General features: G+C 34.0%; 5 protein-coding genes across 8 annotated transcripts in view; 3 read left to right on the forward strand and 2 right to left on the reverse strand.

Moving 5' to 3' along the window:
- LOC108975263 overlaps window positions 1–1,236 on the forward strand; it is a 3,654-nt gene extending 2,418 nt beyond the window's left edge. The window contains exon 2 of the mRNA XM_018943622.1: window positions 529–1,236. Within this exon, the coding sequence (XP_018799167.1) occupies window positions 736–1,014 (279 nt within the window). The 5' untranslated portion in view covers window positions 529–735 and the 3' untranslated portion in view covers window positions 1,015–1,236. The remainder of the gene's footprint in view (window positions 1–528) is intronic.
- A 350-nt stretch (window positions 1,237–1,586) lies between these two features.
- On the reverse strand, window positions 1,587–5,368 carry LOC108975261 (adipocyte plasma membrane-associated protein). 2 transcript variants are annotated; one of them, XM_018943621.1, is made up of 5 exons: window positions 5,087–5,368; window positions 4,819–5,024; window positions 4,453–4,753; window positions 2,970–3,614; window positions 1,587–2,906 (listed from the first exon to the last, which is right to left on the reverse strand). In XM_018943621.1, the coding sequence occupies exons 1-5, from the start codon at window positions 5,200–5,202 to the stop codon at window positions 2,432–2,434; spliced, it is 1,743 nt and encodes a 580-aa protein (XP_018799166.1). In that variant the 5' UTR covers window positions 5,203–5,368; the 3' UTR covers window positions 1,587–2,431. The 2 variants fall into 2 exon arrangements, with proteins under 2 accessions (XP_018799166.1, XP_018799165.1); XM_018943620.1 differs by having other exon boundaries at window positions 1,587–3,614; window positions 5,087–5,367.
- Window positions 5,369–5,679: 311 nt separating this feature from the next.
- On the forward strand, window positions 5,680–8,144 carry LOC108975265 (max-like protein X). Of its 2 annotated transcripts, none has more exons than XM_018943625.1 (4): window positions 5,680–5,857; window positions 5,931–6,029; window positions 6,087–6,496; window positions 7,439–8,144. In XM_018943625.1, exons 1-4 carry the CDS (start codon window positions 5,818–5,820, stop codon window positions 7,646–7,648), a joined length of 759 nt encoding a protein of 252 aa, XP_018799170.1. In that variant the 5' UTR covers window positions 5,680–5,817; the 3' UTR covers window positions 7,649–8,144. The 2 variants fall into 2 exon arrangements, with proteins under 2 accessions (XP_018799170.1, XP_018799169.1); XM_018943624.1 differs by having other exon boundaries at window positions 5,681–5,857; window positions 5,910–6,029.
- Window positions 8,145–8,256: 112 nt separating this feature from the next.
- On the reverse strand, window positions 8,257–12,041 carry LOC108975264. Its single transcript, XM_018943623.1, has 4 exons — window positions 11,868–12,041; window positions 9,709–11,805; window positions 9,490–9,652; window positions 8,257–9,426 (listed from the first exon to the last, which is right to left on the reverse strand). Exons 1-4 carry the CDS (start codon window positions 11,952–11,954, stop codon window positions 8,276–8,278), a joined length of 3,498 nt encoding a protein of 1,165 aa, XP_018799168.1. The 5' UTR covers window positions 11,955–12,041; the 3' UTR covers window positions 8,257–8,275.
- Window positions 12,042–12,401: 360 nt separating this feature from the next.
- Window positions 12,402–18,005, forward strand: LOC108975225 (RING finger protein unkempt). Of its 2 annotated transcripts, none has more exons than XM_018943573.1 (9): window positions 12,402–12,474; window positions 12,573–12,782; window positions 13,478–13,897; window positions 13,968–14,170; window positions 14,245–14,373; window positions 14,438–14,675; window positions 14,745–14,961; window positions 15,818–15,958; window positions 16,044–18,005. In XM_018943573.1, exons 1-9 carry the CDS (start codon window positions 12,413–12,415, stop codon window positions 16,239–16,241), a joined length of 1,818 nt encoding a protein of 605 aa, XP_018799118.1. In that variant the 5' UTR covers window positions 12,402–12,412; the 3' UTR covers window positions 16,242–18,005. The 2 variants fall into 2 exon arrangements, with proteins under 2 accessions (XP_018799118.1, XP_018799119.1); XM_018943574.1 differs by having other exon boundaries at window positions 14,245–14,367.
- The last annotated feature ends 50 nt before the right edge of the window (window positions 18,006–18,055 follow it).

Genomic DNA, 18,055 nt, shown 5'->3' on the forward strand with positions numbered 1-18,055 from the left:
CTAAAAGCTGTATAAATTTCATTAAAATCTACTGAGCGGTGTTCGAGTTACAGTTGTCACCAGTTCAAAAAAAAATGTTTTGAGAAAAACGCGTTTAAAGTTTCACACCAGCGCTTTGAAGTGCCCGAGCTCTCTTTGTTATTTGTCGAATAACTCAAAAACTAATTATCGGATCAACGTGAAATTTTCAGAGAATATTTTTAAGATATTACACTTAACGCAAATACAAAAAAAAATTATTTTTTGAAAACTGAGATAACCTCGATGACAACCGCCAATTTCATAACACCACACAGATTTTTGCGTAATTGCTACAACAACAATAGACACGTTTATGCAAACCATACATGCAAGCAGTTAAAAAACAACAAATAGCTACAATTTGAACTAACACATGACTTTTATTAACAACTTATTTACACTAACATAAAATTTTATTCACTTAAAGCTAAAAGCAATAACAACAAAAGCTGTCTATATAATGTACATAACACTTGAATAAAACTATTTTTAACATTTCCATTACAGCAACGCCGTTAGAGATTGAAGTGAACAATATTTCAGCGCGCTCAACAGCGATTGGATAACCTGAAACCAAAAGCAAAAAACAAAAAAAAAAAAAAACAAATAAAGGCACACACACACATAAGTGTGCAAATAATTAGCAGATATTAGACAAGAACACCCACTTATTACTCACCTGATCGCACAGCTGTGTGGCTGGAAAAGTACACAATGGCAACAGTGAAGAAATCAACACATGAAAATACTGCCGATTATGATGGCGAACCCGGCTGCGACACATTGCACGAGGTTAACGCCATGTTCCGTCACTTCTGGGACCCTACAAAATATTGGACATGTGAGGAACAAGGGCGTCCCGCTAAACTACAACGCTGTCCACAATCGCATCTATATATGGACTCGCAAAGTAAATGTGTCATGTACACTGATTGGCATTGGACCGACCCCGCTGAACCGCCAAGCCGTCCGAGAAGCGCGAAAAGCACGTGAAGCCTCAATGGAATGAGTGTGATTTGCACAGCAAATAACCGAAACGATAATAGAAACGTGATTTTAACGCGCACAAGCAGACATGCTTGAACGCAAAACCATACGGATATGTACATGAGTATGTATATACTTACATATATRTATGTACGTACGTTTATATCTTTAATGTGTAGTACTTATGTTTAATGGAGTGCGCTACCGTAATTAAGTGCACAATATGTAGTTATGTAGGTGGGTTTGTTGATAAGATTTTAATTTGGCAACAAACCTCAGTAATTGTTAACAAAAAAAAAACTATGTAAATTTATAATTTGTATACGTACATATGTACATATATGTATATGCAATTATTTATAGCCTACGACTGAAAATTTGCTTTAAGAAATTTGTGGCTGTTTTAGTTTGTACTGTTAAAAATATAAATAAATAAATAAGAGAGAGTGAAAACTGCCAGCTTTAAAAGTTTGTGGAGAAACACTTTAAGCTTTATTTAATTTTAAAGAATTATTTATGAATGTAAAACTGAAATGAGAAAAATAAGTCAAGCGCTTATTAAATAAATTACAAAATAATTCAAAATCAGTACAGGGCATTTATTTCATTATGTATGTATAACAGTCAAAGGTAAGGAAAAGTATACATAAAATTACTACCGTGATTTATTTATTACTTTAAATAGATTATTTACCATGACCAAACAAAGTTTTTATAAATTATTTTATAAAATTCGTTTTTTTTATAAACTTTGTGCAAACACCAAACTAGTATAATCGATGTAAAGTAAAAAAATATAGTAAATCTTAGCGGACATTCAAAAATTCTTGTTTGAGCAGTAATTCGTTAATACATTTGTTTAAAGAGATCCGCACTAGTTTCACACTTATAGCTACCTATTTAAGCTCCAATTTAGAACTATTTAAGCTAACCAAGGGAAAGTCTCCATTAAAGGCATTTTTACAACTTTCAAACGAATTTAGTACGAGGTACCTTTTCCTAGAAACCGTAAATTCGCGGTATGTAAGCATCAAGYGAGTAAAATATTAATAAATGCAAAAATGCACGTAAACGATATTCATATCAGTTGGAATGTAAATTGGAATGTATTCGTTGAAGCACTAATTTCGTTTGTTTCTTGTAACTGTATAAAATATGCCGCAATAATATCTCAAAAACTGTACCGTCGGAACAGTACACAGCCTATTTCCGACAAATCCTCCTAATATATCGAAGGTATTTACTAGATTATTGCTATGTTGCATTTTAACATGAAATTCGTAGCGTTGCATGCGCTCTTGTTACATGCCGCTTATGTTTATGTTGTTATTAGGTTATGTTVGAACGACACCTCGGATAACATAGGAAAGTAATAATGCTATATAGGTATGTATGTTTGCAGTTAGCTTGTTAGTTAGCAGCTTTAAARTTCGAGATGTTCGCCGGTTTTGGTGATCACTTTAAGCTTGTCGAATTTGGGTGGTTTCGTGTCGTCTGGTATTTCCTCCTTAATCGGTGCTGGCTCCTTTGGAGGCACACGTTTCTGCTCGGCAGCAGGACGTGCTGTTGTGGTGCTTGATTTTGCKTTCGGTGTGGCCGGTGATGCTTTTGGTGGAGCTGTWGTTGGTTTTGGTGTTGTAGTTGTTGTGGTGGTGACGGTAACTTTGGGTTTGGCGGTCGTCGTCGTTTTTGGTGGTCGTGCTGTTGTAGTTGTGGATGGTTTTCTAGTTGTCGTTGTTGTTCTTGTTGTAGTGGGTGGTCTTGTTGTAGTTGTCGTGGTCGGTTTAKGTGTGGTTGTAGTTGGTCGTGGTGTAGTAGTTGTTGTCGTCGTCGGGCTTGTTGTTGTTGTCGKTGGCGCAGTCGTAGTTAGTGGTTTAGTAGCGGCAGGCTTTGGCTTGCTAGTAGTGGTAGTAGATGCAGTTGATGGCTTAACAGACGCTTCTAAATTAACCCCTTCATACCTGACATTCCGCACTTTCACCTCCGGCTGGCGAGCGGCTCTCGGTGATTTCACACGCGCCAAAAAGCGATTGTACGGCGAACCCARGTACAAGTAATCGTTAAATTCCAATACATGCGAAACAGCGCCCGACGACTTATCGGTACCATGTAACGAACCCACAATATTACCGTTCCAATCTACTCTCACAATGGTTGAACGTTTGGGTGACAAGAGCATCATACTCTCGCCATGGCCGATGAAGTGAATAAACCTTTGGGCCAGCTTATTGGGGAAGGCGTTGTTAATTAGACGGAAGGGCAATTCGAAGAGACTAAGCAGACGTGCCAGGAATAAACGTATGCTGGGGAAGTTGGTGAACATATTAAAAGCGTTTGGATGTTCGCTATCTGCTGCCATTACGAGCGGTACCCATATGCCTTCAGCATCAGGTGTCAAATTGTCGGGCAAACCAGGCAAACCCTCTACAAAGACTTCACTCTGACCGGCTTTGGTGCCCTTTAAATAGTACTTAGTCAAACGCATCGCTCCGGTTTCTGCGACAACAATGAAGTCTTCATCGGGACTTAGAGCCAAACCATTAGCAAAAAATAATTCGTCCAGCAATACTTTGCTAACATTGGTAGCACGATCATATTTGAAGAGTCTGAAAAAATCAAGATTTTAGGTAACAAAATTAATTACATATTTTAAAGAAAGTGGTTTATTACTTATAATCGTAAGTGTAAGTTTAAAATATTACTTTCTATWCAATTCACCTCCTTTTCTATCACAGTTGGTAAAACATAAGCGGTCAATTTAATCAAGAAATCAGCAATAGCAAAAAGAATTGTTTCCGTCAAATAAGAAAGTTTTTTAAACGAGAAAATTTTAAATACGCTGTTCAGTGTATTAACAGCAAACATATATATATGTATATRTGTTTATAAACGCATATGTACGTACACACACGCATAGGTTTACAGTGTGAGAGTTTTTCCATACATATATATGAATTCTTAAAAGCATTTARCTGAAAACAACATTTTTATGGTAAAGAAAATCGCTCTTCAATGAATAATATGTTGCTGAGTCAATAATAAAAAAGCAGGTTGAAGGCTGTTAAACACAATGGTCTTATACTACAACAAAGCGTTTGAAATTTTTTTTTTTTAAATTTGTTGCTTAAGCATTATGAATGTTGTGATATATGCTACAAAGATGCGATTTACAAGCATAGTCACAAAAAATATATACTTAGCAAGTATTTTTTAAAGTCTATGACGTAGTCAAAAGCGTGATGTGATTGTTATTTAAGGAACAGTTGAAACGTGCGTGCAAGCTGGCAACAGTCCAATGTGAGACCACACTACTAAAAATTAAACACACACACGTAAGAAAAAACCAGTTTCCATTAACACACACAATATTGTTGTTAATTTATGCATAAATTATTTTAGAAACTTTCTTCACACTAGGTCATTTAGAGTTGAAAGTTTACTTACCGACCAGAGGGGTTTGCCAAAGAGCCAAATACCAAATCGAGCAACACAAAATCTGATTCCGAATCYGTCCAATAAATGTCACCTTTCTGATCTACTGCAACCGTGTTGAAAATTTTAGCTTCACGTGGAATATCTTTACCAGGTTGTTCTTGTTGAGGCGACACCAGCAATTTCTTTTGATTTGTATTAAGATCTATCTGCCAAATGCCGTAGTATGCGTCCGCCACAATCAAGTTATTACCCTGCGTATCAAAGGCAAGGCCCAAAGGTCTTCCGCAACGAGCTTCTTCAAATATTTCTTCTGGAAAAATTAACAAGTGTTCGTAGAATTTTATAGTAATTTTTTCCAAACCGAAAACAACATACCACAAGGTTGTCCAATTTTTGCGACGTGTGTAACATGATCGGCAGTTARTTTAATTATCTCACCACCATGTATGCCGGTGTATACCTCATTTTTACGTGCAATGAGACATTCTGGGCCATAGACACGCCCTTCGAGTAGGCGTTCGGCACCATCTAGGTGCTGATTAGGCTCTAAGGCTCCTTTCAAATCTTTAGCAGGTGTCACACTGTGAAGAAATACTATTAATTTGACATGTTTTTCCAACAAAGGACAGAACTTTGGACTTACACAAAAGCTTTGAATGGAAAAGTGGTACGCGGTGGCAGACCCGGCAATAAAATTACAATTAGGAAAAACACCATAAAATTCATTACCCTAATACCAATGGCGTGTAACAGACCCATTTTGATTTTCCTATTTTATATGCAAGTGTATGAATCTTCTAAATCAAAATTCTTTAAATAACTCTTTTAGTTGAACGACTAGTAACTAAATTAACAAAATACAAAATCACTTTGAGTTAACCTACTCTGCAAAATTATTCGGCCAGCGACACGAAGGCAATTTCAAGTGCAATGTTACCTTATCGCCCAAATTAGTGGTACACCTTTATAAATTATACACTGTGCAACAAACAAAATTTAATTATTTAATACAAAGTATTAAGATGTTACAGTTATTTTTTTAAACTTCCATATTAAAATTATTAAGTAGTATTTTAAATCAATAAAAAAAATTTCATATTTTCTGGTATTATTAATAATAACTATTGACAACGATTTCAAGAAAAGGTCATATTTGTTAATCAAATGTARTTTATGACAGATATCCACTTGAAAGTCCGACAACTCTGAGCATTTAATCGAACAGGTCTTTTACATATTCCTGTGACACTTTGATAACTTGTATTMATTTTGTATACTCTCTTACGTGAATTTACATATGTTCTGATAATTTGATAGCTGATGATTTTGTAGCAGCACTGATATCATATAACACGAATTTAAAAGTACATTTTAATGATGGCGGAAAATCGTGGCTCCGCACAAACCGAATTTGGTAAATTTATATGACTTGTATATATTTAGCTCAATACACGAAATACTAACAGGTAATAATACGCGATCGAAAGACGACTACTCCATGACAATGGACCACGATGCGGACCAAAATACGCAAGAGAGTCGAGATGATAGCACACATACACCAAATTCATCAGCTCACAACACAGGTATGTATTACGGAAAGATAAATGCAATTCTCTTTTTATAAAACTTTGGTTAATTAGATGAGGACGATGACAGTGGTGATGGACGTAGTAGCTCTGCGCTGGCTTCATCGTCAACCTTAAGCTACAAAGAAAGGCGTCGCGAAGCGCACACGCAAGCTGAACAAAAACGACGTGATGCTATCAAGAAAGGTTATGATAGCCTGCAAGAACTAGTGCCTACATGTCAACAAAATGATTCAGCATCAGGTTACAAATTAAGTAAAGCGCTCATACTGCAAAAATCAATTGACTATATAGGTTACTTAAACTTACAAAAGAAAAAGCAAGAAGAGGAAAGTGCTGCATTGCAAAAAGAAGTTGCAGCTTTACGCATAATACAGCACAGTTATGAGCATATGTTGCAGCATCAGCAAGCAAATCCTGGGCCCGAAGAAGCACGTCTAACCGACGAGGCAAAATTTCAAGTGGTCAGTATGAATTGAAATGTGTTTATAATATTAATATATATTAACATAATATAAAAGCTTTAAGCTGCAATATGTATTTTATACATTTATCATGGATTATATAATACAATATACTGGTTTCGGTGTTATATTGTAAGTCAGTATTTTTATACCCCGAAATTTGTATATTAATTTTGTTACGAAATTTCTAACATCAGCGACCCAAAAAATATATATAAATGATCAGCAGGTCGAGTTGAGCGGCTTTAGACATGTCCGCCTGTCTGTTTGTAGGCAAACTAGTTCCTCACATTTTGATATATCGATCTACATATTTGCACACGTCYATTTCTCCCCAATAAACTGCTTATTTTATGGAATTGCAGCTGGCGAATATAGACATAGTAGCTTCCATGGATAAAAATCACCTTGAATTGAAAACCATTTTATTTGACGAATAAATTTACAATGAATTAAATCTAGTCCTCGTATGAAAACCTTTTATTTGTGAAAGGTATTAATATATATAAGTATATATTGTTTTATTTGAAGTTTGTGGAAMCAGACCAAAACATTCCTTAATTATGTATCAGATCTGACTACTCTTGAAATTCACTACACATTTCTAAAGTGATAAGTGAAGGTTATTATTTTGAATGAGTATATCAATATGCAATAAGCATTGTTTTTATTATTTTTTTCCATAAAGCAATGTCTCTATAATAATTAAGATAGATAAAATATCGTTGTGCGGTATCTGAAGCATTCAGAAATTCAACTTACGAAACTATTGTGATATAAATGATATATTTATAAATAAAATATTCTAATGTAATAATATCAATATCTACCAAAACTAATTTGTTCTCACATTTACTGGTCAATAAAATCTTGCCTCTTAGACAAACTTAAAATTAATCCTAAAAAATATTTATAATAATAAAATAATTTGTTTATATGTAGTTCCAGGCAATTATGGACGAGATGTTCGAAACATTCCAGCATATACCAATGGATAACTTTAAGCAGCTGACAACCGGCGTAATACCGTGGTTAGAAGAATACTGCAAGCCACATATTCTGCGCAACATTCTCAGTCGCACGCTGCAACAGATGTCCCAAACGCAAGTCCAAGAGAAACAGAAGCAGCAGGATAACGAAGGTTTCAGCTGATTTAGTTGTAGCTTTTGTATATGCTTCGGACTTCACGAATATCTAGCTACATATACGTTGCTTATAATTATCGAAACTTATTTTGTTTGTATTAGTGATATTTTACTCCGGGAATCAAATTAGCAGTGTAATTATTTTTACAAAAGATTGCCATTTTTTAAGCCAAATAGTAAGCCACTTATTTTTTTTATATTTTAATTTAGAAAATTGTGCGTTACAATAATTTTAATGTGACTTCATATCATTATGTTGATAAGAACAAAGTAATGGAATTTAGAGCACTTTATCGTTATTTCTACGTTTAGACTTAACTTAATGGGTTCCCATGGTTGCGGGTATAGATAGTAATCATTTTGTAATTCGGGTGTTTCTTTTAAAATTTTAGCATTATTTTTTTTTTCAATGGGCAATCGAAAACTTTTATACGAATGTTTATGTAACATAAAATATTCTCAATTAAAGTGTTGCCTTAAACTGACATATTTTGTCTAATAAATCTTTTCGACTTAGTCTTAATTAATGTCAAATTTGTACAATAAATTATAAACAAACTAAATGTAAAGCCTCTTAACTGTTTAGCACATTACTACTGAACTCTTTGATTATCATAATTGTGGGTATTTCGATTTACGATTTGCACATAAACTTTCCAGCGCACTGCTGCCACACATCATAGCCAATAGCAGCTTCGTCCGCAGTTGGTGCATGTAGCAATTCTTGCACAATGCTCACCTGTGCATCAAAGCCAACCAATAGGAAAATATCCAACAGTTTACTTATTGAGTATGGTTCATATTTATTCTTGAGTTTCAAGTCAGCCAAAGATGAACGTAGTCGTTGCATAAAATCTTTGTAAGCCCCATCGTTAATGTGCAAACTTTCATGTTGCATACGCAGTATGCCTTCTGCAAGCGTAGCAATGAAACCCAGAAACAAATTCTCATTGCTTACATTACCGAGTATATTGGAAATGCTTATTAACGCTTGGGGTAGTTCTAGTCTAAARTCGTGGGCGCGTACAAAACAAAGCGCAGCCAATTTACGCACGCTTTCACAACGATGCGCCAATAGACGCCACATTAACTCGCGTATGCGTTGTAAGAAACTGCATTCATTCGCCTCAATTTGTTTGGGTAAATGCTTAACTTTGGAGAGGAAGCCCAGGAATAAAACGGTGGTGCGTGTGTCGGTATTCAAGTCTTGCTTGCTGGCAAAATAGTTGAGTATGTAATCACAGGCCGTTGGCAGTTTTCGTATTATTTCGTCATATGTAATATCGTTGTTTTCATTACCGGCCGCTGCATCAAAATCCTTGGCCATTGTTTGTCCAACAATTTTCGGTATCAGTGCGCCAAAAAGTTGCAACGCTGCATTGAATTCCGTCCATTCGGGATGCTCAATACGTTTCAAAGTTACTAAGAGTATTTCATTGTAATAATGTGATGTGGCCTCACGCAACTCTGTATCGCGCACTAAAACGCCTACGTAGTGCAGTAGTAATGCCTCCAAACGATCGAATTTCTCGACATGCGATGCGTCGGTTGCACAATAATTCTTAAGTAACGCGATAGTTCTATCCATTACGGACTTGAGTAGTGGTCTGGTACGGTGCTGTTCATTCTTCACGATATGCAGCATCATGATGGAGTAACCAGCACCCCTACGTGTAACGCTCACCTGCTTTGTATTGTCGAACAAAAGCTCCAAGCAGTTATATAATAAGTGGTACACCGCCGAACTTGTAGTGCAATGGGAAGTAATACTTTTAGTTAGTTTGCCTGCCGAATAAAAAAAATTTAGCGTAAAGCATTGTTTCATTTTCGTAATGAGTAGATACCAACCTATACTTACGCCAGCTGCTTCGATGGCCCCTTTGTGTCTACAACGCGTTAGCACGGTCACATTTATATCCAAGCAACGCTTCAATATCTGGCAATCAGTGAAGTCATGCTCAGTTGTTGCAACATATCGCATACCGATTTCTGTGGCCAAATCACAGGTAGCCTACAATATAAACGATTTATTGAAAATAAGKTTCGCTAGTTCTTAGTGTATACTACCTTCAGTGTAAGCCAAAACGACATAAGTAAAARTTTACGAAACTCTCCATGATCTTCGACTTTGTAGGCACTTTTCTGTACCAAAATTTCCAAACTCTCCTCCATGTCTTGGAAGCTCGCAGCATTACTAGCAGCTTGCAAGGGATCAGCTTTGCATACATTCAGTAAATCCAAAACTAAATTCAGTACTTTTTCTAAAAGGTCAAGTATTTCATTCTGAGTTTCCGTTTTTAGGCAAATGTTGCCTTGCACAACTTCTCCAACTATATTGATAAAGCCAAATAAGTGATTTCGTGTCTTGCACACAAGCAGCGGATCTTGTTGAAAATCTTCCAGTTCTTCCTTCAAAGAGGTTATAGCGAACTGTAGTAAAATGGAAATCGCTTCTTCATCGCCTGTACTTTTGCAGCAATTTAATGTAACTCTGGCATAAAGTGTGCTTAAAACACATTCGTCTACACCGCAGCGGCGGCTAAATTCCTTGCATAAGCGCACGCTTTCACCCACTTCGGAAAAATTGATTTGCTGCAGTAAGCGCATTATCAATTCTAATGCATCATCAAATCCCAAAGGATCATCGAGTAGTTTAAAGAGTGCTGCTGATACGCTACCACATTCAAATACTTTTTGTTCAACCAAAAATTTACCAAGTTTTTTATTTTGCGTTAAGCAGCAATTTTTGGCATTCTTCTCCAAATTGTCAGCGTATAGTGATTTCAGTAAAATCTCTAAAAGACGCAACGAAAATATTTTCGGTTGATAAATGTTGCTACCAATGTCGTCATCAATTAAAAGATGCATATGCTTGAAAAATGTATGTATACTGGTCTCAAGAGTGGTTATGCCACCAGCATAATGCAATTTGCTAAAGGTTTTTGACACATAATTAACGATGGCTGGCATTTTACCCAAAATTTCATTGCGGTATTGAGCATTTTCTATACATTTATGCTCCTTTATAAATGCAGCAGTGAATTCCAAGCAATCCTCAATGGCAAAACTAGCCAAATTGTCAACAATGAATTTGAAAATTAACATTTGTGTTTCCAATTCGAGTTGGAAACAGTTTGTTATAAGTTCTGTGCTGATTTTAAAAAAGTGTAGCTTTGAAGCTTCGAATATTTGCCGTGAAAACATGCTAAAGATTAAGGTTGAACGAAAATAATCCTGTTCAATGGAACCATCGATGGTGTTTTCTAGGAAATTTACTATTTCTGGTTGGCTTTGCAAAAATTCGAACAATCTATCCTTTTGCTCGATACGTCCATTCCATTGCGCGTAAAAATTTTTGATTTCTTTAACTGAACCYCTTGTGAGTATATCAGTACTTAGTTGTAGTAGCTCATCGGAGTTTTGTGCACTTAACGCTTTTACTAAATATTGACTAGCGGCTAAAAGACTTTTATGACTTAAACTTAGACGTACACCAGCGAAAAATTCACTCACTGAATGGTGTGCACTTCGCAAATATTCAATTAAATTGTGCGTTTTCAGTATGCAACTAATTAAATAGAATTTAAATCGGTTTGACCAAGGCCAAAACTCTAAAATAACTTGAAAATTTTCAAATGCATAATCAATTTGCCGACAGCAATTCGAGAAAAGATTCAGCGACTCTTCGCGCATGCCATTTTGGTTGGTTTGCAGGCAATAATAGATTTGCTGGAGGGGTATATTTACGTTGCACTTTGGAAATTTGCACAATAATATATTCAAGACTTTAATTATGTATAGCAAGCTGGCGCAGTCGTCGTTGATGGCGTCACTTAATGCTTTAGTGCAATCCATAAGTATGGTCTCAGGATCGAAAGTCTGCGCATGCTGATCAGTTAATAGCATGGCATATAATAGCTGGAAGCCAACCTCCTCGTCATACAATAATTTCGGCTTAGGTAAAGCGTTCAAATGTATGTTTGGCAGTTTATGTTGTTGTATTAATTGGAAATACGCCCGATAAGCTGTATTCAAAACAACCTGATTGGCTACATTCAATTCATCTGTTTGCGATTTTGAGAAAATTTCGAACTCTATTACAGCCACAATATGTTGAAGTAAACATTCAGCCTCATCTTTAGTTTTTGCTTTCGTTGAAATTGACTAAAATTAAGAAGTCATTATAATCAATTCTTGTATTGTTTACATATTCATGTACAACTTACAGGCAAATATTTTATATACTCATCGGATTTGGTAATATCTTTTACACACTTCGGAAGCTTATTAATATCTGGAATTGCAACTGCCATATTGTTATGCACACTTAAGCACGACTTTATTAATTTTTAATTAATAAATTATTACTAATCACGTATCCTTAAAATTAAGAGAACATTTACGGGTGGCTTCCGGCCAACATTGTTGACAGCTGTTCTTATCAACTGTCTGCTACAGTGGTTCAACAAATTTAAAAACTCTTCAAATAATTATAAAACAACAGTTTGAAACGTGGTTTAATGCAGGAAGTACAAAAATACGCATTTGAACAAATAAACATAAATAATTATATTATTTAAATTTTATAAAGGATATTCTTATTATTTTTTATATATTCAAGTTACTTTGAATACCTCTCCAAAATTAAATTTTGTTGGAAATACGTAATTAGTGAAAAGCGTGGCAACATTATTTAATTGCCATATTTGCGGTGATTTCTGGTCCGCTTCATTTTTGTTCTCTACGCTTTGCGCATTTCAAAAGTGACAAAATGGCGAATGAAGCAAGTAAATTGCTCCTTTCTACACAACAAGAAAAACCAAATCATTACACGTAAATAAAATGAATTAATTTGAAAAATTGTGCTTATAAGTGCTTATCAATATACTGCAACAATTTGCTTCATATTTATTTAACGTTGTGTCTTCCAGGTACTTAAAGGAATTTCGGGTCGAACAGTGTCAGTCTTTTCTGCAACACAAATGTAACCAACATAGACCATTTGTATGCTTCAATTGGCATTTCCAAAACCAACGCCGCCGTCGCCCTGTCCGCAAACGAGATGGTACATTCAATTATAGTGCGGATAATTATTGCACCAAATACGATGAAACTACAGGCATATGCCCCGATGGTGACGAGTAAGTATCTTCCAATTATGATTTTTTTTTTGGAGCATAGCTCTGCAATCAGAAACCATTGTTTAGTCTGTGCAACATACGCTAATATCCTTCACCACCACCCATCTACAGTCAGTTAGAGAAATTGCGTTTCCATTATTTCCTACACCTTTTGGCTTTATACAGATCCCTAACATTTGTCTTTTTTGCTTACGTGCTTTCGTCATTATCAGCCATTTCTTTTATGTTTGCTTTCTTTGTTTTTGTTTTATTTTTGTTGTGTGTTTATCTCTATTTTGTGTTTTTGATGCAAATTCGCTTATGTTTTACTACAGTTCCACGGACTTTTGTATCAACACACATTTTTTGTCTTTGTCTCACGCTTTCGCTTTTATGTTTATTGTGGACATTCCCTTATTTTCGACAGAAACAAACTTGATACCTTTTCAAAATGTAAATAAATATACGCATAGGCGTACGCTAGGGAGGTGTTATGTTACATTGTGTATGTGTATATATGTAAATATTATTCGTATACATATGAGAATAAGTGAATAAATTATAAAGTTATCATTTCCAGTTAATTCCTTTATTTTATTTATCTTTTTCTAAGCTCCATTTATTATTATGTATGTTTATAAATAAGCAATTATAATAAATATTTATGTTTATAAGAAATTGCAAATAGTTTCTAAATATTTAAATTGTCATTTCAGCTGTCCATTTCTTCACCGCACCGCGGGTGATACTGAAAGGCGCTACCATCTGCGTTACTACAAAACCTGTATGTGTGTCCATGACACCGATAGTCGTGGTTATTGTGTCAAAAATGGGCATCATTGTGCCTTTGCGCATGGCATACAGGATCAACGTCCACCGGTATATGATATTAAGGAATTGGAATCATTGCAGAATGCAGAGCTGGCTCTCGACGGTACAAATGCACAAAATGCGCTGGATAAAGAACGCAATCTTATGAATGAGGATCCCAAATGGCAGGATACCAATTATGTTTTGACAAATTACAAGACAGAACCATGTAAACGTCCACCGCGACTTTGCCGTCAAGGTTACGCTTGTCCACAGTATCACAACAGTAAGGACAAACGACGAAGTCCACGCAAATTTAAATATAGGTGAATTAAATTGAATTATTAGTGAATATAGATGGAAGCATTTATTAATGCACTATTTTCAATTTTACAGATCCACACCATGTCCCAATGTAAAGCATGGTGAGGAGTGGGGTGAGCCTGGTAATTGTGAGGCTGGCGACAATTGCCAATATTGTCACACACGTACCGAACAACAATTTCATCCGGAAATTTACAAGTCAACTAAATGTAATGATGTACAACAAGCTGGCTACTGTCCACGTAGCGTCTTTTGTGCTTTTGCACATGTGGAACGTAAGTGTAAACACCTGTTTAATTATTTTTTTACATTTATATTTACATTCTTTGTTCGTTACTATTACTGYCAGCTTGCCCTATGGATGAATTGCGTGAAAATGCGCTCTCTGCCAGTTTGGCCAACTCAAGTTTATTATCACGTTCCTCGGCGCCAATTAACATTCCTAATTCTACACTAAATAACTCCATGAACGGTGAGTGTAAGTTTATCGCAAACCTCAAAGAGAACATGATGCAAAACTAAAAACTTTGTTATATATATAGATTACAATTCTGCCGGATTTTCCGTCAACATTCCAAGCAACTCGCTAACATACAGCCCAACCAGTCATAGCAACCTATTTAGCGTATCAGATGCATTTAACTATAGCGGTTCCAATACAAATAAACTAAGTAATTCACTCTCAGCGGCCACGCAAAATGACRGTAGCAGCTTGTTTTTCCCATCGCGCATCATATCTCCAGGGTTTGCTGATGGTTTATCAATAAGTCCCTCCGTTAGGTAAATACCGAGTTAAAAGTAACCGCATGTATGTTAACTTTACATTTAATAATAATTTTTACACTGTAGAATTTCCGAATTAAACTCAATACGTGATGACATCAACAGCAGTTCTGTTGGGAATATGTTGTTCGATAACACTTTGTCAACCACTAAAAATGCATTCTCACTACAATCACTACAAAATCAAAATAACTCCGATGTTAATCGTTTATCAACAGAATTAATGACGAAAAATTCACAAATTGTAAAGCTAACGAATCGAATTGATGAGACAGCTAGAAAGGTAATTTTTATCTAATTAGTATATAAATTTTGGTAGCTTAGTGAATACAATATTTTTTCATATATCTTGGCGGCTTAATAAATTAATACAAGAAATGTTTCAATCAGGCTTGCAAATAGTGCTTTTAAAAAATTATTGATTTTTATTTTTTTGTTTTTAATTTTTAATCCCTATAATTCTTAATTAAAAATAATTAGTTAAGTTTTAATTCCAAAAAAACATTTTATCTCAAATAACTGAATGAAAACAAAGTTTTATGCCAAATATCCGGTATGGTATCTGGTATATTATTATGGAAAAAATGCTAAATATTGGAATGAAAAATAAAAAAAACTATCCCAAATACCGGATTGAAGTATAAAAAAAGAAAGTGATTACGAACTTATAGATTAAAATTAAAAAAAGAAAAATAATTTTTATTCGAATTTATTAGTTTGGATATCTTTTAAAAATATAGTTTACCTTTTTTGTCTTATTTATATTTAATTGCTTTTAATTATAGTGCTTCAGTCAGAAATATATTACTCCTTCCTTTTTATGCTTTTAATAGAAAAACATGTTTTTTTTTTTTTTTTTTTTTTTTTTTTTTGTTACGCCAATGTTTAAATTAAAAACTCCAAAAAAAAATTTTTGATTACAAACTAAACTATCAATTTCGGTCTCAAAATGAGTACTAAAAAATTGAGAATTTAACTTTTAATCCAATTTTATTTTTATTTTAAATTTATTTTTTTTCTGTGATGCTATAAATTTGTCTTATCATTAGTAACATACTTTTTTGATGTACTATACATACCATATATCATCACATTTTTATTTATACTAACTTGCATCAATTTTTATTGCCATTTCACAGTTAAATTTAACGGAATTGCAACGTGACAAAGCCAAGCAGGATGCCATTGAGTGGAAGGATCGTTATGATTTGGCGCAAACGCAGCTTCACTTGTCTACCGAGCTGCGCAATTTATCGATACAAAAGCTAAAACAACTGCAGGTATTATTTACTACGATAAAAAAAAATTATTTGTAAATTATTACACCATAAATGCATTTTATTTATGTTGACATCTCGTTTACAGTCAAAATTACGCACAGATTTAGAGGAGGTAGAGAAGGTTTTATACTTRGAGAACGCCAAGAAGTGCATGAAATGTGAGGAGAACAATCGTACGGTCACCTTAGAGCCATGTAATCATTTCATACTATGTGATTCTTGCGCYTGTTCGGTGACGGAATGTCCCTACTGTCAGGTGTCCGTAGTCACAACACACACTTAAAAAACAAAAACAAAACAAAATACGGTTGAATAAGAAAAGGGCGTAGAGCATTTAGTATAAAGAAATGTTTAGGTATACTTGCTCCAATCAAATTATTTATTAAAAGTGTAAAAAATAGGTTCTCAAATAACAAAGTATTGAGCAAACAGAGCTGGGTAATAATAGAAGTAATCATTATAAAAGTTATGAATTGAAGTGAAAAGTTATGTAATGCATACTAACATAAATTGTGTTATTCGCACAATTAGCGAATTAATTTAGGTGTCAAAAATCAGTGAAATTATATGTATATATATATACATACATATATAGCGTATRTTTGATGAAATTGTGAAAATAGTTCTATGCGAATTTACGTAACACTAACTTCCAGTTAAAAAGTGAAAAGCAAAAAAGCAATTAATCAAGAAGCAATGAAATATGTTTCTTTTACATTTTTTTGCACTTAAACAAATAACTCAACCAAGGGTTTTATTTAATTGCATACATATTGATAGCAATGTCACCTATTTATAAAATTTTTTTTTTTTTTGCATTTTTTTTAATTTCATTTTCAATGTATTTGCATATTTTTGTGTAACATAATCTTTAAGTTAACAAATGGAATTTTTTATAAACTAATGAAGTAATAGCTATGTTTATATATTATATCTTTTTTTTATTTTAAGCCGTCAGTATAATTACATTTTGTATTCGAATTTTGTTTTTAAGTTCATAAACATTAAAGACACAAACAAAACAAAAAATTGACAACAACAGCAAATATGGTTACACAAGGATTTACACAAATCTACAATTATTTATATTTTATTTGCGATAAATTTTTATTTAGGCAAACAAAAATCTGTAAAATTAGTATTCCATATTCACTTGCATAGTATTAAATTTAGACTTTTACCAGTGCATCCTTACAGCCGTTTACATTAATATGTACTAATTTAGGTTAAATAACAAAGTTTTCGTTCTACACATATTTTAGTAATGCAGTTGTAACGCTCGCATTGCAGTGATTTTTCATTTTCATTTAAACATAAACATAATTTGTATTATTAAAAAAAAAAACGCATTGTTATTTGGAGATTGCTAACGGCATAGCGAAATGTGGAAAATACGTGCTTATTTTTTTTTTTTAATTTTCCAAAACATGGACGGCACTTGTCAAAGTAGCTTCATCGATTCCTTTGTTAATGGATTACGTTTTATTATGTTCTTACATTAACTTGAGTAACTTGTGGTTGACTTGCGAACGTTCCGTCACATTAGTTTGTGTTACGGTAAGTCACATCAAATTGGTTTATGCTACGTTACGTCACCTAAACCTAAGTTACGTTATGTAACGTCACATAAACCTAAGTTATGTTACGTTAAGTCACAATAACTTGCATTTTTTAACTATACGTCACATTAATTTAGATTATGTTGCGTTACGTCATTGTAACATGCGTTATGTTACATTAACTTAATATATGTCACGTAAAGTCAGATTAAATAATATCCAAATAMCGTTCAGTCAACTAAATTCTACTTGACCTACTTCAGAAACTTACCRCAGTTGTATGTACATGTGAATATGAAGCAATTACCAGGACGAATGCTAGTTCTAATTAAAAATAAAAATATTACAGACCACTAGCCACTCTTTTCGATTGTCATTATTTTCTCAAATCTAAATGACTTAACATAAAATACTCAATGTGATGAAAATAATTCCTGCTACGTACATATTCTTGTTAGCAACAATTAATAGCCTACTTTTAGGCACTTTAGGACTCTGATTTATTTTTTAGTTTTTTTTAAATTTATTTTTTAAGTTT

Source organism: Bactrocera latifrons, unplaced genomic scaffold, assembly GCF_001853355.1.
Source record: "Bactrocera latifrons isolate USDA-ARS-PBARC rearing strain unplaced genomic scaffold, ASM185335v1 scaffold_63, whole genome shotgun sequence".
NCBI lineage: Eukaryota > Metazoa > Arthropoda > Insecta > Diptera > Tephritidae > Bactrocera > Bactrocera latifrons.

Bases quoted from the DNA above. Each gene is read 5' to 3' on its own strand.
- LOC108975265 (XM_018943624.1), top strand. From the start codon at position 5,818: ATGATGGCGGAAAATCGTGGCTCCGCACAAACCGAATTTG. The intron at 5,858-5,909 runs GTAAATTTATAT...AAATACTAACAG, and splicing joins CTCCGCACAAACCGAATTTG to GTAATAATACGCGATCGAAA. The intron at 6,497-7,438 runs GTCAGTATGAAT...GTTTATATGTAG, and splicing joins ACGAGGCAAAATTTCAAGTG to TTCCAGGCAATTATGGACGA.